This window comes from Balaenoptera borealis (assembly GCF_965194805.1).
Source record: "Balaenoptera borealis genome assembly, chromosome: 10".
Taxonomy (NCBI): Eukaryota; Metazoa; Chordata; class Mammalia; order Artiodactyla; family Balaenopteridae; genus Balaenoptera; species Balaenoptera borealis.
The window spans coordinates 58,802,717-58,825,533 of record NC_138874.1 but is presented as its reverse complement, the minus strand read 5'-3'; the positions used below and the strand labels follow the sequence as shown (position 1 = coordinate 58,825,533).

General features: G+C 50.2%; 1 protein-coding gene across 18 annotated transcripts in view; it reads left to right on the top strand.

Annotated features, from left to right (window-relative positions):
* CAMK2G (calcium/calmodulin dependent protein kinase II gamma) overlaps nucleotides 1–22,817 on the top strand; it is a 54,307-nt gene that overhangs the window by 28,900 nt on the left and 2,590 nt on the right. For 3 of the 18 annotated variants that reach the window (XM_082406678.1, XM_082406665.1, XM_082406673.1), the window contains 12 exons: nucleotides 360–443; nucleotides 666–708; nucleotides 3,245–3,307; nucleotides 5,270–5,313; nucleotides 12,349–12,381; nucleotides 14,501–14,569; nucleotides 15,712–15,756; nucleotides 17,128–17,176; nucleotides 18,409–18,522; nucleotides 20,508–20,583; nucleotides 20,952–21,046; nucleotides 22,527–22,771. In XM_082406678.1, coding sequence (XP_082262804.1) covers nucleotides 360–443; nucleotides 666–708; nucleotides 3,245–3,307; nucleotides 5,270–5,313; nucleotides 12,349–12,381; nucleotides 14,501–14,569; nucleotides 15,712–15,756; nucleotides 17,128–17,176; nucleotides 18,409–18,522; nucleotides 20,508–20,583; nucleotides 20,952–21,046; nucleotides 22,527–22,759 — 948 coding nt within the window. In that variant the 3' untranslated portion in view covers nucleotides 22,760–22,771. The remainder of the gene's footprint in view (nucleotides 1–359; nucleotides 444–665; nucleotides 709–3,244; nucleotides 3,308–5,269; nucleotides 5,314–12,348; nucleotides 12,382–14,500; nucleotides 14,570–15,711; nucleotides 15,757–17,127; nucleotides 17,177–18,408; nucleotides 18,523–20,507; nucleotides 20,584–20,951; nucleotides 21,047–22,526; nucleotides 22,772–22,817) is intronic. The other 15 variants (XM_082406676.1, XM_082406675.1, XM_082406677.1 and 12 more) reach the window with 15 other exon arrangements.

Here is a 22,817-nt window from a genome sequence, read left to right as displayed (position 1 = left end):
CTGGAGCGCAGTAGGTGCTCACTAAATAGTTGCTGAAGGAGTAACTGCATGAGGATCACAACACACAAAATACTCTCCCTTTCCATCGCCTCCGTCTCCCAAGGAAGATTAGAATGCTCTCTTGGGCACCTTCATCCAGCATCAATTACCGGTGGTGTTTTCATGTCCAGATTATTGTCCTTACATAACCTTGATTTTTGGGTAGTGCTTTTATTGTAAAAGCATTTTCACATCTATGACCTCATCTTATCTTCAGAGCAACTCTGGGGCGGCTGAGCACATGGCCACCGGTGCTGGGACTATGGTGAGGGGCCTAGGATCCGGTGGGGGGCTCACAGGCCTGTCTATTTGGCTTCCAGCAACGGTCCACAGTGGCATCTATGATGCATCGTCAAGAGACCGTGGAGTGCCTACGCAAGTTCAATGCCCGGAGAAAACTGAAGGTGAGTCTTGCCTTCCGGGCTGGGCTGCCAGCATCCTGAAATCATACCTTTCAGCAGTGCGCCCCCTGCCCCATCACAGAAGGAAGCTCCCCTCCTGGCTGGAGCTGAGCTATGAAGGTTGTACTCATTGGGAGCCCCTAGCCAGCAGCTGCCCTCTGCCTGAGAACAGACTGTGCTTTTCTAGAGCCTGATGGAATTCACAGGACCCTCTTCTTTCCCCAGGGTGCCATCCTCACAACCATGCTTGTCTCCAGGAACTTTTCAGGTATGTTTTCAGCTGTGCACTTTAACTCTACGAGGTGAGTGGGTCGGAATGGGCTGTTGCCATATATGATGCCTTCCTGACACTGGGTGTCTCAGGCAACACCTTGACCAAGATGATGAGGATCCTGTTTGGAGGGGCTGCTGCAGCTGAGTTTTGTAATGTGAAATTCTGGGGGGCTTTACTTGACTTCAGGTTTATGAACTGTATTCCCTAGAACCTCCCAAGGAGTAGCCTGCCCAGTCTTCCATTTACCTTGTCCCTGGGGATTCTTATTTAATTCTCTGAAGACTCTCAGCACTTTAAGATTTTAGCCAGTCTCAAGGGCATTGGAGGATGTGCTGGGAAAAAGAAGGAGATGAGATGTAGTGAATCTTCCCAGTCACCGCCATTAATTGGCTGACTGGGACGATCACTACATCGTTGTGTCCAAGTGGAGATGAGTAATAGAAATTATTCCAGATGTTTAAACCTTTTACAGAGACTGTGCTTAAAATATTCTCTTTTATACCAACCGTAAAAGTGAAGAAATAGAGACCAGCAGGATGGAGGGAAAGGAATTTGCTTAATGTTGCGTGAGGAATTGGGAGAGTTGGGACCAGTAATTTGTAAATCACACTTGACATTTCTTTTTAAGATGCAAGACATTCCACCTTCCCCCTCCCCCCACCCTCATCATTGTTTGCCCTCAGTTGGGAAGCACAGTGGCTTTTCTGTGAGGAAAAGATTAATGACAGGACTTAAGACAGAAAGGTTTCTTCCCAGCTTGCCTTTTCCCCTGATCTTCCCTCCCCCTAACCCCCAGCCCCACAGTTTTGGTTCAAGACCCCCTTCTCATTCTCATAACCAGACTCCCTCCCTTGTTTTCCTTCTACACAGCCATGGCAGGGGGTGGGGGGGTGGGGGTGGGTGGGTTGTGTGTGCGGGAGGCTCAGGTGGGCGGCTACCTGGGCAGAGATTGCCTCTTTGAGCTTGAGTCCACGGGCTTGGCTGTACTGGTTCCCGGTAACCTCCAACCCTGGCTCTGGGGCTTCATGAGCTCTAGCCCTAGTGAGAGCCACAGGGCCCTGGAGGATCAGGACTGGAGAGTAAGCTGGGAGAGTGTCCCCCTCAGGCCCATCCCCTGTGACCCTAGTTGGGGCTCGATCTTGTGTCATGGGTACCCATGAGGGGAAGGCTGTGTTTCTGGATTCACCTCACAAATGGGGACAGGAGGGCACAGTGGGCCACCTCCTGCAGAGGTGGAGCTGTTGTCCCACATCAGGCCTCTGGTCCTCTAATTACTTGTGCACCTTCTACTTTCTGGGTTGAAGAAAGCCTTTGCAGAGGACACTCAAGGGCAGATATGTGCCGACCCTAGAATGGGGTGATCTCTTCTCTCTCTGAGTGGAAGAGATGTGAAACAGGCTGCTAGGAAATCAATAGCATGTGCCCTGTCCCGTGGCCTCCGGCCTCTGCATCAGCCTCTCCCCGTCCATTTCATAAAATTGGTGTCCTGGTTTCAGGAACTCAGTCTCTCTGTTACAACACAGCATCTTCACTGATACCTAAAGAGCCTCCTGTCCTTGCTGCCCAGACTTTGTCTGGCCGTGGCACTCACTTTGCCCTGGCGCAGGAGACAAAAAAACAAACAAAAAAGAATGCTGCAAGCATTCCAGGATGACCTCTTCTGCCCTGACTCTGGGACAGGTGAAGACAGAGCCAGTCTCCAGAAGCTTCTGTAGGAAGAGGTGTCTAGAAGTATAATCAAGAAGGAAGGGCACTTGTGTGCTTCTTTAGAAACAAGTGAGGCTGTTTTCTGAGTTGATCCCAAAAAGAAGGTTCAGCTTATCCCTGGATTCTAGCAGGTTGGCTAATGGTGGAATCGGGGCTTCTAGAATGTATTGCTTAAGCGGCCTTTGTTTACTTTCTGGGCGCTCATTTTTGGGGCACCTACACCTTTGGAACTCTGAAATGCAGCCTCTTCTGGCCACCTGCCTTGAAGAGGAAAAGTTACCGGTGTCTCTGCGGAGTTGGGGGCTGTGGAACATCAGTGAACTGGCTGCACAAGGGCCACGGACCCTCCCTGGGCCCCGAGGGCCAGTCTCTCTACTGTTTGGAATGTGGCCGGAGGAAAGGGCTGCGCTCTGAAAATGTCCTCCTTTAGGTCCCCTGGGGAGGAAGGTTTGCAGATGAGGCTCAGTTTCCTGACAGCCTTTAGCTAGGGCTGGGCTGCCTCTGAAGGGACACCGCCCCTTGCCAAGTCAGGCTTTGACCTGCAGACCCTCACCCGAGGTGGTCGTGGGACAGGTGGAGCCGCGGGATCCTCCACGCCCTGTCCTCTCAGGTTCCCAGACTGCTGCAGGGCTGGCTGCACCTGCTCACCAGCCTGCCCCCGGCGCCTCCGCTCCCCCAGCTCGGCCGGCTTGGCCACGCCGCCCGGACCCCGCCGTGCGCAGCGGCAGCGGGTTCCTGCGCCTCGCGCTGGGGCATGCTCGCTGCTGACTGGCCCCCGTGGCTTTGCGGCAGCTCTGTGCACTCAGAGACTGTATCCCCTCAGTTGGCAGGCAGAGCTCCGCCCCCGCCTCGCCTGCCGCGAGCGCCGCCGGCCTGGCCGGGCAAGGTACGTGGCATGAGTCCTCCCCGACCGCCTGCCTCGGCTCCCTGCCACCCCACCAGGAGGGCCAGCATGCCAGGCCCGCTCACCAGGGAGGCGAGTCCCATGCTTGCGGGCTGAGATGGGCATGCCAGACGGACCACCTAACTTGGCATCTGCGAGCGCATCGGTGTTACGGAGCCCCCTAACCAGCCGTGCATGCTGGACGCTTGCCAACTCTCAGGAGGCAGTAGCCTGGGACGTGGAGCTGGGCAGCAGGAGGTTTTCCTCCCGAAGCCACCCGCCCGAGAGCCTGGCCTGCCTGTGAGGGCTGCGGCCAAGGTGGCCCGAGACAACCCTGGCGTGGCCCGGAGCTGAGCTGCCCACGGCAGAAGACTAGGCTTCAGCGGCACTGGTGGGCGGCCCCGAAGGGGAAGCCACGCCCCTCACAATTGTGAAGTCTGGCATTTGCCGGCCTCCGGGTCTGAAATGCAATAGAGTACAGAAGCTGTGCAGACAGCCGCTCCTGAGTTTGGATCCCAGCCCTGCCACACCCTGAGCAAGTCACATCAGCTCTCCCAACCTTAGTTTCCTCACCTCTGCAATGGGGCTAAGAAATAACATGGTGATGATTAAGATCATGTATGTTTAAGGCCCTCAACCCTGCCTGTATGAGAAAACTTGTTAAAAAAAAAAATCCTGATGCTGAGACCCCACCCCAGACAAATAAAATCAGAATCCCTAGGGCATGGGATAGGCATAAGCATTTTTCTCTAACTCCCAAGTGATTCTAATGGGCTGTCAGAGTAGAGAACTTTGACGTATGTAAAGCACTTAACACCGTTGGTGGTCAGGCATAGTAGTAAACACATTTAAAAAATAAGTTTCAAATCACCCCAGCATAAACTGGAGATAGGACCAAAGGCCATTTTTGGAGGTCAGAATTCTTGTGATGCAAGGATCCTTATTCTCACTGGAGACCCAGCTTGGATAGGAAAGGCCACCTGAAGGGAAGAATGGCAGCAGTAGTGACAATAGTTAACACTTGCGGAGTTCTTGCTATGTGCCAGGCACTCTGCTTAGTGCTTTTCATGCCATTATCTCATTTTATAGATAAGAAACTGAGGTTCAGAGAGGTTAAGTAACTCACACAGCTAGCAAGCAGTAGAACCAAGATGCAAACCCATCAGAGTCTAGGTGGATCAGACAGTTGGACTGATTCAATCTCCCTGGAATCTCCCATCCACTGTCTGCTACTTTCCTGTGACCTTTGTGGCCAACAGGCATCACCAGCCTTCCTATGTGGAGCTCATCAGCCTTGAGCATCACCCTGTGCCTGGCTGGAATCTGTTTAATACCTCATTATTCTGCCCAGTCCTTTCTGCTCAGTGGGTCCAGAGAGTAGACTGAGGAAAGGGTGGCAGTGAGGACCTGCCCAGTCAAGGCTTCAACCCCCTGGCAAAACCCTCCTGTAGGTGGTCCTAGTCTGTGTGTCTGTGTCTGTCTGTCCTCACGTCTGGTCTCCTTCGTGAACTGTGACACTCTTGTTTCTTGAGAACACTCAGGAGATGTCTTGCATCCTTGCAGCTTGGCTGTCCTGAGAATCTCCATGGCATCTAGGGACGGAGCCCTCACCTTTCACCCTGGCACTCTGCTTCCAGGCCTAGGTGGAAGCTGCTGAAGGCAGAGTTCCCAATGGCCCGGGCAGCCCCAGTATTGAATGTGGTTTCTCCTAAATGCGGAGTGTCCCTGTTAATGCTGAGCCCTCTTCCATGGCAGAGGAGATCCTGGGGTGCCACTCTGAGGGTCTGACGCTGCTTGAGATGCCCTTCTTGCTTTGAGGCATCGGGAAGGGCCTCTTCTAGGGGTTTCAGGAGACTCCTGGCCCCCTTGTCAAACACATCAGTCTCTTGCGGATCCAGCTGCCAGACTTCAGGATGGGAAGAGGGTACAATACAGGAGACTTGATTTTTCTCTTTGTTTTCACAGCTGCCAAAAGCCTATTGAACAAGAAGTCGGACGGCGGTGTCAAGGTAGGTGTCTCCACTCCTCCAGCCCAAGGTCTGGCCTTTCTCTCCCAACAGTCACTCCCAAGGGACTCCTTGGCACTTTGTTCCCCCTTTCCCCAAGAGCCTTCCTATCCTTGCTTTTCTGCTTTAAACCAGAAACCTCTCTGCTCAGAACAGCAGGTTCCACTGGCCTGAGAGGGCAGAGGGATACGTGCTTCACCTGACCCTAGCTTGATTGGAAAGACTCAGGGGAGGTGATCCAAACTATAGTTTACTAGAGCTGAATCCTGAACTTGACTTCCAGACACAGGTTTCATCTCCAGGGCTTGACTCTCTGGGTTTTTTAGGTTACTGGTTAATCTTCCTTTCTTTTTAAAGCACAAACTGATTTAATCAAATGAAAGCAAAGTTTGCCTGGTTGATTCAGGGTACAGGGCTTGGCACCTGAAGCCACTATCCTTTTGTTCTTTTTTCTTATCTCCAAAGCACTTCCAGAACCCAGCTCAGATACCATTGAGTGAAAGCGTCAAACTTTCTCGAGGCATAGGTGCCTTAGACACAGACCAGGGACATGGTACATCACAGCTCGTTTTCATTTGGTGAGGGAACTTTTCCTGGGGGATGAGGGCAAGAGGAGGGACAGGGGCCCATAGGGACCAACAAGAAGCCTTAGTGGGGGTGGCTGCTTGGCCAAGGTAGAGGGGTCCTCACACAGCCAAGGTGTTCTTAGAGGCTTTGGGGGTAGAAAGGACCCTGGGGCTGGGGCTTTGGATAGGAGTTCATGCTATCTTGAAGCCTACCAATTTACGCCACAGAGAATTTCAAACCATTATTATGCAAACCTTTAAGTTCCAACAAAAGTTTAAATTAGACCTTTCCCCAGGATCTTATGTCCCCAGCTGAGATATACCTGTGTGCCCCTTTCCCTTCCCCCATCCCTTCTCTTTCTCTCATTGTCTGCATGCCTGCTTCCATGTACTTCTGCCCTAAGGAGGGGAGCTTGGGCTCCACACACATTTGCTGACATGGAGCTGGGGTTGACTGGCAGCCCCTCAGTTACAGGGGTGTGAGCTCGATGGTGGAGCCAGGTTAGGAAAAGGTGGCTAGTTGAGTTAGAGAGAGATTTCGCATATATTTTTGTGGAGAAGAAGCTAGAGTCAATCTTTACAAAGTATTTATTAAGTACCTATCAGAGGCTCAGTGCTACACTCAGTTCCAGACGCACACAAGAGGTATAAGAGGAGATGCAGGTTTCATCCAGCCTCAAGAATTGCAAGGTCAATTAAAAAGTAAAGTGGACACACCTGGGATCAGCTAAGCGCTGAATGGTATATGGTATTGGACCCTACATGGGATGGTTCAATCCAAGAAGCTTCTGGGGAAGAGACTTATTGGAGAAAGCTAAAAGGAGGTAGGAAGATTGGAACCAAGTCAATGATTGCCTCTAGAGAATGGGATTGGAGGTGAAGGCAGGGTGGGGAGACACACCTTTTGTTTTTTTACTTTGTACACATGTGTTTTCTTTAAAATGAGAATGTATTACTTCTGTAACTTAAAAACAACAAAAAATATTTTTATGGGTTCTATTATACGTATTGATATACTCTGCCCAACTGGAACATGGGGTGTTTGGTAGAGGTATATAAAAAATACAGCTGGATTGGTCTGGTTGAGCAGAGGAATTGGAGGTTTGTGTGTTAGACCACAGAAAACACCATAGACCACTGAGCACGGAAGGTTAAGAGTGATGTTTTCGAAAGACTTGGCTAAGCATGTAAGGGTGAATAGAAGAGGGTAGGAACTAGACACAGGTATCAACTAGGATTTATTATAGTCTGGGTGTAGGGTGAAGAAAAGATGATGAGAAATAGAAAGGGTTAATATTAAAAATAACCACCAGAGGAGCACAGACCAACCACTTGGAATAGGTGCTGCCTGTAGGTCATTGGTCCAGCTCTACCCATGGGTGCTGGGCTCTGATTAGACATTAGCTCTGATGAGAGGTGTGGCAAAGGAAGTTCCCATTAGGTATGGGAGATTTAAAAAGGGTCCATCAAAGGTAATGGCAAAGTGTCTTGAATATTGAAAGAAATGGTGGTATCTTTGCTAGAAATGTGAGTAGTTGTGAAGGAATGTTTTGCTGGGAAGAGAAGTTTTGTTTTGACCATACTGAGTTTGAGAGACAAGTGAAGATCTGGGCAGAGAGGTCTTCAAAGGTGCTGGGAGATACCTGGTGTAGCCCAGGGAGGTGTGCAGAGGGAGACTCACTTGAGTGAATCTCATGTCCACTGAGGGAGGTATGTGCCAGGCAGGCGCTGGAGGAGTAGAGAGACAAGCACCTGAGCCAGAACAGCAAATTTTCCTGAAGGAGATGGCCCAGGAACTGAGTTTGAAGGACTAGTTGGATTTTGCCAAGTTAAGGAGGGGAGCGGAGAGGAGAGGACATTCCAGGCAAAGGGAACACACAAGTTTGAAACAGCGCGATGATTCTGGGAACTCCATTAGCTTTTGTATGGTGGGGAAGCAGAGAGTGATTGCACAAAATAGGACCTGAAATAAAGCAGTGACAGCTGAGATGGTGAGAGGATGGGTTAAAGTTGTCATTAAGGAGTAGGTTTCTGGCAGAACTTTGTAGATACTGGCCTCAGGCACAGCCATGTAAGACTTGCCTAAGGAGCTAGTTAAAATACACAGATTCCAGGGTCCAGCCTGGAATTCAGATTCAGGAAGCCTTGGGCGGGAGGCAGAATCTGAATTTTAATAACACTCCCATTCCTCCATATGAATCCAAAGCACACAAATGTTGAAGAGTCCAGGAAAGGCAGAATTTCAGGGCTATCTGTTATTAAGGAGCTGGAAGAAGAGGAATTAGCAAAGGAAGTGGAGAAAGAGGTGGAGGAAGAACAGAGGTGTGCAACAATGCCAGCCCTTACAGGAACGCTGAGAAGGATACAGGCTAGGCAAACAGAATCAGTAGTTAAATTGCTTTAAATGAGAACATGTGTGGGGAACCTAGCCCAGGTTCTGACCCTGATTAGGTACTCCGTAAATGAGTTTTATGCTTGAGAAAAGACTTTGAATATAGAGGTGGGAACAGAAGCTAAGATGCAAGAGTTTAAGAAGGGCATGACCAACCAAAATTCAAAGGCCAACAAGAGACAGGTTGGAGAAAATATTCATAGCAGGTGTGATGGGATGAGTTAATATTATTTTTATACAAAAGAGCTTTCTCTGATAAATAAGAATACCCCCTAAAATCCAGCAGATAAATGGTCAAAGAAGAAGAACTGACAATCTGAAAAGAGGAAGTAGAATGAGTTAACAAATGTGGATGTTTAGCCTCACTGGTATCAGAGAAATGCAGGTTGAAAGGAGGTGCCATTTTTTGACTCTTAAGTTCGTGATGGTGGTGTAAATCGGAATGACCCCTCCTAAAGCAGCCTGTGTGTCAAAAGCTATAAAAATGTTCCTGTTTTACCCTTTAGTTCTGGGAATTTGTCCTAAAGGAATCACTCAAAATATGGAAAAACTGAAAGCAGAAACATGTTCAACATGACATTACTTATAACCATGAGAAGATGGGAAACATCAAAAGCCCAAAGGATAATGACTAAATAATTATGGGAAATCTAATTGACCATTACAAAGTTATTAATTTTTATGACTATATAATGACAGAAATGTTTCAAGTGGAAAAAGTGGGATATAAAGCAGTACATACACTACTGTCTAAATTTTGTTTAAAAAACAAAGTACTTATAGATTATATTCAGTGTATAATATGTGAATAGAAAAAGAACCAGGAGAAAACCCACTGAAGTGTTAATAGTAACTTCACTGGGTGATGGGAATTTGGGAAATTTTTATTTCATACATTTTTCTGTATTTTCTACATTTTTCACCTAGACCGTGTATTACTTTGATAATCAGAATAAAAATTAAGATACTATTTATTTTTAAAGTAAGACATTAAAAGAAAGTAAGGCATAAACTTGTATATAGCTTACAATGATATGTTTAAATTGCATACACAAAAGACTGGTAACAGTGATAGGATTATGGGTATTTTTTTCCTTTTCTCTTTTCCAAATTGCTTGTAATGTGGCTGCAGTCCTTTTATAATCAGGAACAAGTATATAATAATGAACAGCGTGGTTGGATGAAAGTACTGCAAAAGGGGAAGGAAAAGACAAGGCAAGGTATGCAGGTTTTGCTTTTCTGGGCCTTCTTGAAAGTCAAGGTGATAACCTGTGTTATGAGGGAGGCCTGTGAAGCCGCTCAGAAGATCCTGATCTGTCAGCATCCTGGATCTTTCTTTTAGACCCCATCCTCCTTTCCCAGCCCACCACCCCTCCCCAGTTTCTGCTGCTTAAAGTCCATAGGGAGATTTCTTTCTTGCTGTTCAGAAGCTTTCACAGATGCTCGGATATTAGCATTGGTTTGAGCAGTGAGTCTACCTTGTGCAGTTGAATTTGGGGACTTCAGGTTCTGGTTAGGTTTCTTTGAAGGTAGATGCCAGTGACCCAGGGTCTATGGAGGAGTGAGAGCCACTTAACAGGACAAGACTTGAGGGGCCCCTAATTGAGGACAACTTGTGCATTCCACTAGTCCCAGGCCAGAATGACCATCCAATCTTAAAAGAAAGAGCAAGGAAGCAAAGAAAAGGAGAGAGAAATAAGGAAAAGAAGGAAGAAAGGAAAGAAGGAAGGGAGGGAGGGAGGGAGGGAGGAAAGAAGGAAAAAGAAAAGGAAGAGAGAGATGCTATTATTTTCCTTAAGTACCGTTTGAATATTTGTTTAAGTGTGGAAAGGAGGCTTGAACCTTTTTCTGGTTTAAAATTTTTAATATTTAATTTTTTTTTTTTTTTTTTAAGGAAACGTTTTGAGAGCATTCTGTTGCCCCGTCAAGTGGGGTTGACTTGATTGGACTATAAACACATGCTCTTTATTTATTTATTTATTTATTTATGGCTGTGTTGGGTCTTCGTTTCTGTGCGAGGGTTTTCTCTAGTTGCAGCAAGTGGGGGCCACTCCTCATCGCAGTGCGCGGGCCTCTCACTATCGCGGCCTCTCTTGTTGCAGAGCACAGGCTCCAGACGCGCAGGCTCAGCAATTGTGGCTCATGGGCCTAGTCGCTCCGCGGCATGTGGGATCTTCCCAGACCAGGGCTCGAACCCGTGTTCCCTGCATTGGCAGGCAGATTCTCAACCACTGCACCACCAGGGAAGCCCCCAATATTTAATTTTTAAACATAAGTGAGGTATGGTTCTTTAAAATGATCTGGTAATTAAACAGTGCTGCAGGCTGCCGGAGGAGGCGGCCAGCTATGCATGGCTGAGGGCAAAACCCTAAAGGGATGGAGAAAGAAATTGAAAGAAGCCTGCTCACCTGGTAGAAACTAACCCATGAGTAGAAAGGATTATATCAAGTTTTCATGCAGGGCAGTTTAAGTAAGAGAGGCAGCTGGGAGCAAGTTGGGAACTTACTCCCCATTAGTTGAAGCAGACAGCAGAAAGTACTCTGCCTAAGGCAAGGTCTGGGTGAAAGCAACCTGCATGGCCTTTTGACTCCAAGACTGGCCCTGGTCTGTGCTCCTGCAGTTTTCAGTGCTGTAATTCCAGGCAAGTTAGAAGCCTGTACTCTGCTTTATCCTGGGGAAAAACCAGCGTCAACAAACCCAGTTGAACTTGGCAAACATTTGTTGATCGTATGCTGACTTTTAGACATTTTGCTAGGCACCATGGAGATTACCAAGACAAATAAGATAGGACCTTCCTTCAAAGTGTTACCACTCTGGTTGGATAAAGGGAGAAGTATATATATGAATGTAAAGCAACTCCCTTTTTTTGGATAATTTGGAAGTAAAATCTCATATGTGGGTATATATGAAAGGCTAAAGCAAGAGGCCTCATTATATTTAGGCTTTCTTTTTCTTTAGACCTATTTCTAAATTGTGGACCATTCTTTTCAATACTTGTAGTCCCCTTCTTTTGAATAGAATACGTTCTCAAAAATGTCTTCTCAAGTAGAGTGTCAGCTTCTTGAGGGCAGGAACATTTATCTGGGTTCACTATGCCTAGAATAGCCCTCAGTAAGCATTTGTTGGCTATCGTTAGATGAATAAGCGAGTAAACGACACACAGACATGTTCCTAGGGGACTTCTGTCTCCCGGTGAGCTAATGATAAAATCCTTAATTACCTTTCACCTTTTAGACACAGTCTTCCAAGATATATTTTCAGTGTTCCGTGTGGTCTTTATTTTTCTGCTCTTGTTTCATGTCTGAACATAAAGTGTTTGAGCTTCTAATTGAGACCAAGGCATCCCTGCTTTCAGCATTCCCTGTGGTTTACATCTTTGTGTCTGTAAGATCACTGCACTTTTAATCACCAGCACGCCTGCTTTTCCATTGCCCCCTAATTACAAAATGCAATAAAACATTGAAATCTTATAAATGAGCATGGCCATACCAACAAAGAAATGGGTGCCAAAATTTAATACTTGTCAGATGATTTTCAAAAGCTCAACATCTTTCTCTGAAAAGGAGTTTTAGGAGTCCAGTGAAAAAAAGTCTAGGTTCAGAAGTCAAATGTTAAAGCTGAGGATGACCTAGAGTAGCTTTTGCTCTTTACCTGATAGCTGCTCTCTCGAATTTCAGGCAGACCTAGTAATGAAAGAAAATAAATAATCCTGTAGGTGAGCTAGATAAGCCCAAACCTATACATCTGCAGCAAAATGTTACTTACTCTCATAGACTTGTGATTTAATCTCCTTTTAAGAGGTTTCTCTGAGCAAATCTGAGACACCTCAGAATATCCTCAATCTGTGTTTGTGAACCTGACAGCAGAGGAGTTCTTCCTCTCCCAGGGTCTGGAGGGGTGTGTGTGCCTGTCTGTCTAGATGCTGTTTTAACCCTTCTGGTGCTGGACTCCAGGTCTCCTCCTTCTGCTCTTTTCTCCTGAGGCAGAGCCCATGCTGGTGCACTAACCTGCAGCGTCTCTGTGCTTCTCTTCTTACCTCCTCTTTCCCCTTCTCTTTCCCTTTTGCTGTGGTGTGTCCAGAAAAGGAAGTCGAGTTCCAGCGTGCACCTAATGGTGAGCCTTGCCTGCCCACCCATCCGCCCGCTCCATGCTGCCTGCGCCCGCCTGCCAGCCACGCAAACCCATTCTGCCATGTGCGTGTGCTTCACTCATCCTCACTGCATGTCTGTGCTGTGCGGGCAGGTGTGGCCTGTCCTGCCAGGCGGGGGCCATTGCCCGAGGTCGCCCAGCGGCCTAAGAAACGGGCATTGGAATGTGTGGTATGGCATTCCCTGCTGCAGCGCTTGGACTGCCCCCAGCAGCCCAGGGCAGGATGTGAAGCTGGTAGGGATTCGGGGCCAGGTGGCAAGCACAGGGGGAGACCCTCACTCACGGTCGCTCAGGAGGAGAGGCCCTGCTCACCGGGCACAAGCAGCCGTTTCCTACAGACTGGCAGCCAGCGGACCTCTGCGTGGTGTGCAGAGGAGCAGGTTGTAGGCTCTCAGGTCTGAGCCTCACTCTCCTGGCCTTTTCCCCTGTGCAAGTGCCCATTAGCACGCTGTGCCCAGTGTTTCATCCTTCCCACCCCGCCCGCAGAAGCAACAGCTGAAAGGTTGCAGAGAGTGCATATTCTTTCTCATGGGACACAGGACACCCAGGGGAACACAGCAGCCTGCATCCTTATGAAATCATCTATAAAAGCCAAAGGTGGGGCCACCTGGGTGACATCACAGGCCTCTGCAGATATGGCAGTTTTTACGGACACCCTGCAGTCCTTGCCCCCTGCCAGGGTCTTTGTCTCAGCTGGGTTTTGGAAATAGAATAGCTTTGTCCAATCAGCCCCAAACAGGTCCATGTCAGCAGCTGAGCTAGGAGGGTTCTGCTCTTTTCTGGGGGTGTATGGAAGAGAGCAGAGTTCATGTGAAATTAGACCCACATCCTGGGGCCCCCTTCTCCAGCCTGCAGAGTTCAGCGGAGTCTGATAGCACTTAGGTACCTGGCTTGAGGTTCCATGCCTAGCCCTGGGTTTGGGGACATCTCAACCATTGATAGCAAGTTACGGCTTCAGGTCTGGTCCAAAGGGCCATAAAAGAGGCCTCCAGGCAAGAAGAAGTAGGACAGTCTGGATGGCTTTCTGTACGTGTTCTAGGAGAGAAGAAGCACATCCTAGCTGCCAGCGTGCCCTCATTTGCGCCCTGCACAGAGATGGTAGCTGTACATTTGTCTCTCCGCTTGTTGAAGAATTTGCAGGCATCAGGCTGCTCCTCAGTGGCCACCGACTCCACAGGGACTCCCAGTGAGACTGAGTGTATTGGTTAGGATATTGTAAGAGGCAGAGAGCATCAATAGGACTCCCTGCCCTGGAGATCGGCCTCCTTCCTTCCTCGCCATCCTCCCCCCACCCTCCCTTGCTGTGCCACTCAGTGTAATATTTTGAGAGGCAAGGAGATAGCCCAGTGGTCTGCTGTTGGGAATGTTGGCCTGCTGGGCAACCTACTCTTTCCTGGGGACTGGGTTCTGGATTCACCTGCCGCTCCTTGGAGCTCTGCCCTCATTCCCAGCTGACCAGGTCGAAGATTGATCAGGCAGAAGGGCCAACAGCACAGCCCTGTCTCTACTCCCTAGGGTCAGTGGATGCATTTTGTATCCAAATTCCGTCCCTTTCCTCTCTGGACACCATCTCCTAGGCCAGGTTTTCTTCCTCTCCTTGTTCCTCTTCTTTTCAGATCAGGCTTCAATCTGGTGTTGTAAGGGGAAGGAAATGCAGGTGGCAGGTTGAAAGGGCAGCAGGGGACTGCCCACAGTTAGGGGACCCAGAGTTTCTGAATTTTGTTCTGCTTTCTTATAAACCACACTCCTTTCCCCCTATAAAGTGAGAAGATCCTGAATTTCTTTGGGTGTGAAGTATGACTGTGCAGTGACATGGCACCTGGCATCAGCAAAGATTTCTGGATGCTTTAAAACAAGTCTTTGGGCTTATCCCACCTTGAGGATGCCTCCTGGGCTAGGTCTTTGGGTCCCTCCAAATAATCTCCTCTGATCATCTCTCCAACCATTGCTCCCATCCCGTAGTGTTATGGAGGCCACCTCAGGCCTAGCTCCTCCGGGCCAGGCCGGGGGGGCAAGGGAGGTCTGGGAGTCGAGCGGCTTTGGTGACTCTAGAGGAACTAAACCATCTGTTTTCTTGTCTCAGCCACAGAGCAACAACAAAAACAGTCTCGTAAGCCCAGCCCAAGAGCCCGCGCCCTTGCAGACGGCCATGGTACCTCCTGACTGCCGCTTCTCCGCCCCTGCCCCTGGCTGCCTCCCCTCCTTCCCGCGGCCCTTTTCCTTTCTCATCCCTGTAGAGCAGGCTGCTCTGTGCGCTGCCCCGTAGGCCCCTTCCCGCTCGCTGTCGTGCTTGGCCGTGCTCCTTCCTGCATGGCAGAACTGCCGCTCCTGCTCCCTTTGCTCTCGGCGGGGGAGAGTGATCAGGGCTCTCAGCTAAGCCTCCCAGCCCCAGGCTGGGCCCTCAGTGGGTCTGCTGCAGGGGCCGGGAAGGTGAGTTGCTTATAAAAGGAGAGGGTAGGAGCTTCCTTGGGATCTGTACATCAGTTCTTGGAGGCCTCCTTGTAAAATCTGCCTCAGCCTCTCCTTTGCAAAGCAATGAATAGGAAGGGGGGCTGGGGTCCCCCACCTCTGGATGGTGCTGAGGTGTCTGGGTTCCTGGAGACCCCCATGCTGTCCGAGTTCTTTCTGGGCTCAGCCAGGGGCACTGTGTGCTCTCGGAGCTCCCTCTGCTGGTGACTAGAGTTAGCAGGGGGTGTCTGGGAGAGAGGGAGGGGGAATTGTGCTGCTCCTCCTACTTCCTGTGGCCTCTGGAGCTGCCTGCTGTGGTGCTGTAGGGACAGGAACTCTGGGAGAGGCAGAGGGTGGGTGAAGCAGGCGGCTCTCTGGGCTCAGCTTGCTGAGGGCCATTCCAGGTCTTTCTGGGAGACCTTAGTCCACTCTCCCGGCATCCCTGCCTCCTGCACACCCCTTGATGAACACTGTTGTCAGGGCCCGGCCTGTGCCCTCAAGCCTACAGCTCCTCCAGTGTACTTGTCCCATGGGAGAAAGGACACTCAGATTCAGCAGGAATCGGGAACAGGGGCCCTTGTCCTCGGCTTCCCTGGTACCTGCTTCCATTAAGCGCCAGGCCTCTCCTCCTTACCAGCCAGTGCTGTCCCCTAAATCTCGGGCTTCCAGCTGCCTGGGACCCAGTTGAGCCAGGATATTTTGTCTTGTGAGAATGGCTGGCGAGCAGGCCTCAGTGGTCATCACAGGGTCAGTGTATGAGGGTGCTGGGGTAGGGGTGGGGTCCCTTAGGGAAGAGCTGTAGGTCTGTCCCCAGGTCAGGAGGGTAATTTTCATCTTCTCTCACAGGAGCCACAAACCACCGTGGTCCACAACGCTACAGATGGGATCAAGGTAAGTGCCTCCTGAACCAGTCTCCTGCTTTCCAGGTCAGCAGGAAACAGGTGGGCTGGGTCACAGGGTTTAAGCGTCCTGCAGATGGCAGCCTACAGGCTGCACCTCAAGGCCAAGGTATTTGCAGAGTCTAGGCTGGGGGTAGCACATGCCTGTTTATCACTCTGTTGCCAGGGAGGGCATCATACCTTAGTGGTGCTGAGCTCAGGCTCTAGAACCAGACAGGCCTGAGTTTGCATCCTGGCCCTGGGCCCCTGGACAAGTCACTCTCCCACGCTGCACCTCAGTTTCCTTATCTGTAAATTGGGGATAATAAAAGTAGAATCTTTCTCCATGTGAAGTTTAAATGAGAGTAAACATTAGCTAGAAAAACAGAGGCAAGAGTATAATCAGACCCTAGAGCAGTCATTCCCCAGAGGTGACGAGACAAAAATCCCTCTCCACAGGTGTAGGGGAGGCAGATAATAAACCAAAAACCAAATAAATAAGATAAAATCCAGTAGTGATAAGTGCTATGAAGAAAATGATGCAAAGTAAATAGATAATGAACAGGGCCTTTAATTAAGTGGTCGGGGAAGGGCCTCCCTCAGGAGGTGATATTTGAGCTAAAAACTAAAAGACTGGAAGGAGACAGCCAGGCAGACTCTGAGGCAGAGTGCCGCAGACAGAGGGAATGCGAGGGCAGGGGCTTCGCACATATACGGGACAGAAGAAATCAGAGCTAAGGGTGTGGTGAGCAAGGGGGAGAGTAGCAGGAGGGTGGTGAAGCTGGAGGAGCAGACAGGACCTGCTCTGTAGGACTTGATAGGAGTTTGCATTTTTTTTCCAGCAGCAATAAGAAACTGTTGGAGGCTCTTAGCAGGGGAGTAATGGCATCTGATTTACACTCTGGCTGTGTTATGGGCAAGAACTTTAGGGAGGAAGCAAGTGTGGAAGCAGGGAGACCAGGCAGCTATTGTGTAGTTCAGGTGCCAGATGTTCGCATCTTGGGCTGAGGTTGTAGCTGTGCATTTGAGGAGAAGAGGTAAGACACGTGATTTATTTTGGAGGTAGAACTGACAGATTTGGTTTTAGATTAGATAATTGGGATATGAGGGAAAGAGAGAAAGAAAAGAATCAGCATAAAAATCAAACCTAGAAGATGACTCTAGGTTTTAGCCTGAACAACTGGATCAGTGGTACATTTACTGACTTGGGGAAGACTCAGGACGGTGTTTGGGAATCCAGAGTTTTATAAGAGTCAGAGGGCAAGGGTGGAAATAGAACCTTCTGATTCCTCCTTGCAGCTCCCATAGGAACACAGGCTCTGCTTTTGTTCTGCTTGGCTCCTCTGGGCCTGATTTATAGAAACTTGTTCTTTTTGGCCTGCAGGGCTCTACAGAGAGCTGCAACACCACCACAGAAGATGAGGACCTCAAAGGTAGGTGCTAGCCCTTGGTGGGGAAGGGGCCCCGGCAGTGTCCCAGGTACCTAGGCTCCAGTGGGGCACCTGCCTTGTCTGCCCCCAGAACTGAGATTGGTGGCTCCTTATACCCCAGGAGGAAGTTTGGCATAAAAGCTACTTTCCATGGGCCAAGATATGAGGCCCTGTCTCTTGTTGCTGGGCTGGGCAAGTGGCTTCTCTTCTCTGACCCCAAGTCTGGGATAGCTAAACGAATGCTGTTCCTGAGCCTGTCCAGGCCTAGGGCTCAGAGAACTGTTCCTGTCGCTGCTGCGACGTGATATCCCAGAACAGGGACATCTTGAGTCCCTGCAGAAGCAGCCTATAGATGTCATGAGCCATTAGTAGGGTGACCAGTCATCCCAATTTCCCCAGGACTGAAGTGATTCCCAGGATGTGGAACTTTTGGTTTTAAAACTAGGACAGTCCTGGACACGTCGGGGTGGGTTGGTCACTCTTATCACAAAGCTTTGGCATGAGTGACGGAGTCAGAACCACATTTGGCCCTGTCCCAGTGGTCCTGTGCAGACCACCAGCTTAAGTTTGGGCCTGGCCAGAGTGCCAGGGGGTGTGGGAAGGCATGGCAGGCCAGGCTACTGGGAATCTCTGTCCTGCTCTTTGGTTTGGCCTCCTGGAATTGCTCCCTTTGCCTTCAGTAAGTGACCTTAGGCCAGGTCCTCAGAAAAGTTGGAGGAACGTTACAGGACAGAGCTGAGAGAGCATGCCCAGCGGCAATAAGGGAGCAACAAACCTCTGGTCATACAAAAAAAAAAAGGAAAAGGAAAAAAAAAGCATAAACATATAAGGCAGTAAAGAACGGTGCCTCCGGGGCTGCTGGGATTGAGGTCAGATCAGTTCACTTCTGGCGATGCTGGCAGAGTAAGCGGCTCCTTCACTGCTGGGCTCTTGACCTTGTAGCCTCGCCCCCTGGAACATCTTCCCCTGAACTTGTACAGGCTGTTCGAAGGCTCCTCTGGAAGCCACAAACCCAGGTCTGTGCCCCTTCCTGGGGCTCTCAGCTGGGAGGCCTCTCTGGTAGAGGCGGTGGCGTGGGACGTGGTCCAGTGTCCACAGCAGCCTGAGGCGTTGCCTTGCCCCGGCTCTTCAGTGCCACGGGCTCGGGTCCTGTCCGGCTTGCTCGCTCACCTGCCTTGTTTTGTTTGTTTTGGCTGCTCTGCCTTGCCCTGCCCTGCCCTGCCCTGGCTGGCTAGCTGCCCCGCTCCGCACTGGGAATGGCAGCTCGGTGCCTGAAGGACGGAGCTCCCGGGACAGAACAGCCCCCTCTGCAGGCATGCAGCCCCAGCCTTCTCTCTGCTCCTCAGCCAGTAAGTGTGAGGGAGGCACATTCTGGCTTCCGTCTCCCTGGCTCGTCCTCAAGCCCCTCGGGGATTCCCCCCCAGCCCCTCCCCAGAGCTGTCAGCCCAGCCCAGCTGTTCCTCTGCTCAGCCTCTGCTGGGTGTGGGAGCTGATTGGAGGTGCTGTTAGGACCAGGCAGGGGCCCTTGAGACCGGGGCCCAAAGACATGAAGAAGAGCGGGTGGAAGATTGTTGCAGGAGGGAAGGAGTAGAAAGCCACTGGGATATGCAGTGGGCCTTGCCTCAGCACTGAGCGGGAAGAAAGGTGGAGTCAGAAGTCAGGTCCAGGGTAGTGGGCATGGGGGGGTGGTGAAATTTGCCATAGTCAAGAAACCATGTCGGGATGTGGTGCTTCTTGAGGCTAAGCATAATATCATATTAAGAGCTTGGGGTGAGACAGACCTGAGTTTAAATCCAGCTACACTACCTTCACAAATGTGTGAAGTAGCTTAACCTCCCAGAGCTACAGTTTACTTATCTGTAAAGTGGGGATAAAATGGCACCTACCTTATAGCATTATGGAAAATAAATGGGATAGTAGAATGTCTGGGTATGATGCTTTGCTGGGTTAATGGTAGCTTGTATTTGTATTTTTAGTTGTGTTTTTGTAGAGGATGCCTTTGTCTGCTTCTTTCCCTCCTACCGTCTGTCCTTTCAGAGTTTCTAAACACGATCCTCTTCACCCATAGGGCGCCAGTCAGGTCCTGCAGATGGGTGTGGTGGGGTTGGAGAGGGTGTGTGTGTGTGTGTACGTGTGCCTACCTGCTTGCCTCTAGAAAGTGGATAGAGCTCTGTGGTTCCCCTCACCTCCTGTTTATTCACCTAGAGCTGCCCTCATGATGGTGCTGATGGCTGTAGAGCCCCCTCCTGGCTGTACCATTGGCTGCTCTGCCTTCTCCCAGTGGTGCCCCTTAGCTGTGCTGTTCTAATGCTCGCATTTGTCTTGCAGCCTCTCGCTCCTGTGAGGAAAGGCTTGTGGCCTGGGCCGGCCTGGGGCTCCGGTCAGGGTTAGCCCGAGCTCAGTACGAGGCCTCCCTTACCCTGGCGGTACCCTCTGCTAATAGTGGCGCTCCCTGTAAGTGAGCTGCCTAGGAGAGCAGGATGTCACCAGCAGCCCCTTGGCTTGGGATTGGGGTAGGGGGCGCTCTGAGGGCACCAACTCTGCCTGCCTGTCAGTCTGAAGCTTGTCTTGGTTTTCCTGAGGGACATGTCCTGGCTTGAGAGCTGGTATGAGATTTAGAGCCTTTCCAAGGCTTGTTCAGGGTAAACGGAACTGTCTCACTGGTGAGAGGCTCCATTTAAAGAAGAGTGTTTATAGTTTCAAGATCCTTTATCCCAGAAAAGCCCTGTGGAGGACATGAGCAGGGTGAAGAGAATTAAGCATCCATCCCAGGGCTCTGTTCATCCTTTGGAGCCCTCATCCCTGGCTAGATTCTGCTCTCAGGCTGGCTGTCGCCCAGGGCTAAGTTCTGGACCGCTGAGTGAGGGCTGGGGGTGGGGAGGTGGTAACTGAGACCTGACTGAGCCCCTTCAGGTGAGAGAAGCAAGTGGGTGGTGGAAATAGCCATATCGGGAGATGGTTCTTTGAGAGGCTGAACTTGCTGGGGATCAGATACACAGACTGAGGGCAGAATATTCACAATGTGTCAGGCTCCTCAGCTGTTAAAGACAAGAGTGTTTTCTGCATCCTGGTTGTTGATGGAGAGGGAGGCAAAGGCCAGAGGATCATAAGGCGGGCTTTGTGGGGAGGGGGTCGTTAGCTCTATGGACAACAGAGGGGGAATGGAGGGAAAGGTGGGCTCCTCTTCCTGCAAAGGGCCTTAAAGACAGAGAAGACAGGGATGTCTTTGTCAAAGAGATCACAGGGGATTCTCTGAAGGATTGGGGAGGGCTTCCCGTCACTTGGGAGATTCCCAGTCTCACACGGGTAAATTGCTGGATTTTTCCCCCCACAGTGCGAAAACAGGAGATCATTAAGATCACAGAACAACTAATTGAGGCCATCAACAATGGGGACTTTGAGGCCTACACGTGAGTAGAGACTTATTTCCTTGAGACCCAAGTCATCTCTCGAGGCCTTCCCTCCTCCCAAAAAGCAGCTGGGACCAGGGGAAAAGAGAAGGCTGGGCCTTGTGCACAGTGTCTGACTTAAACACCAGGCCCCTAGCCTGGGAGCCCTTCCAGGTAGACATCAGTGATTGAGCCCGCCTGTGGTGTCTGGGCCGTGGGCTGAAAGGGCAGAGCTAAGCGGCTTGGCAGGCAGGGCTCTAAGATCTCAGCCGTCTTGTCAGGCCCAGCCCACAGCTAACCTGCTGCGGGACAGACACCACTGATGGGGAAGAGAGACGAGTAATTCTCATACAAGACTGACGGGCTGCTTTTTTTTTTTCCCCCTGCAGGAAGATTTGTGATCCAGGCCTCACTTCCTTTGAGCCTGAGGCCCTCGGTAACCTCGTGGAAGGGATGGATTTCCATAAGTTTTACTTTGAGAATCGTGAGTGGGTTCGTGCTGCTGAGATACTCCTGCCTGCCCCTCACCCTCTTGCCTCTGTCCCCGCTCACCTTCTCCTCTTCCCAGTTGCCCGCTTTTCCCTTACTGGACCTGCCTGCCGCACCCTGGTCTATGTGCTTGCCCCCTTGGGCCCTGAGGATGGTCTTCAACTGGCACCTTCAAAGGCCCGCCTCCAGAGCCCCGCCTGCCCCTGCATTCTGCAGCTGCCTCGTGGCAGTGCCAGTGCCAGTTGCCATAATCAAGGCCACTGTATTTCTTTAAGCCTCGCCTCTTTCCAAGACGATTGGAAACCATGCGAGGTTAGGTTGAGATGATCTCAGCTCTGTGTCTGCAGGTTTCAGAATAGAGGAAATTAAAACCAGGATAAGAATGTGCAAGCAAGTAACAGGGCACCGTTGGTGATTGTGAGATCGGAAGTTGTGGCTAGGGTCCTCCTCCTAGCCGCGAGGGAGACAGGAGTCCTGGCTGGGGGTCAGGGGAGCGGGGTATATGCTCTGGACAGTTCCTGGAAGTCCCAGAGGATAAGAAGCTGATTCATCTCCTCCTCCCATCTTTCTTTCCACTAAGACCGTCCCCCTTCTTATTTTTTTTTGTCATCTTTCTCACTTTATCCTGGGCCTTCCCCATCCTGCCCTGGATTTTATTTTCTCACTATTTTCTCTACTAACTGCCATCCTCTCCATGTCTCAGCTGCAGTTATAAATCCTAGGTTATCTAGGTAATTCTGTTAGCCAGAAGCAATTCCAGAATTTATAGAAGCTCTCCGAAAGGTCTCATGTAGCCCCTAACATTTGAATTGAAGTAAAATATGAATCTCAATAAAAGCAACACAATCCATAGTGTTTGCTGATAATGGCAACCCATCTTCTTTTGGTTTTCCCCCAGAGGACCTGGGAACCCTGGGAATATCCTGAGCTTGGTGCTTTGGTGACATTTTTTTTTTTTTAACTTTGGATCTTTTTAAAATCAGAAGTCAATTTTTAATATTTTAAGTTCTTGATTTTGCTCTTTAGCCCTAATTAGGGACAAGCCAACCCTTATGAAATCTAAACCCACCTGTTAGGGTAGAAAGATCATCATAGGCTTTCGTTAAGATAGTCCTGAGTTCAAATGTGTGATTTGGACAAATTACTTAACCTCCTTGAGACTATTTCCTTATCTTATAATGAAGAAAATAATATTGACCAAGGAATATGGCTCATGCATGTAAAAACCCCCAGCACAATGTCTGATTAAAACAGTAGCTGCTATTATCATTGTTCCACACCTTTCTCTTCCTTTTGAATAATCAAGACTAATCAGATGGGGTTTCCCAGCCTCTGGAAGGTGTATGGGGACTTGGAGACTCACAGAATGGTTACTGGAGAGAGGGTGAGACTTGGGAAGTGCAGGCTGGGAGGAAAGTGCCAGTCCCCAGGCCTGACACCCTCCTACCTACCCCACCCTGCCCTGCCCCCTACAGTCCTGTCCAAGAACAGCAAGCCCATCCACACCACCATCCTGAACCCACACGTCCACGTGATCGGAGAGGACGCGGCTTGCATCGCCTACATCCGCCTTACCCAGTACATCGATGGGCAGGGCCGGCCTCGCACCAGCCAGTCAGAGGAGACCCGGGTCTGGCACCGCCGGGATGGCAAGTGGCTCAATGTCCACTATCACTGTTCAGGGGCCCCTGCCGCACCGCTGCAGTGAGCTCAGCCACAGGTGCACCTGGTGGGGGGTTGGGGAGCGGCTGGGACAAGTGGGGTCA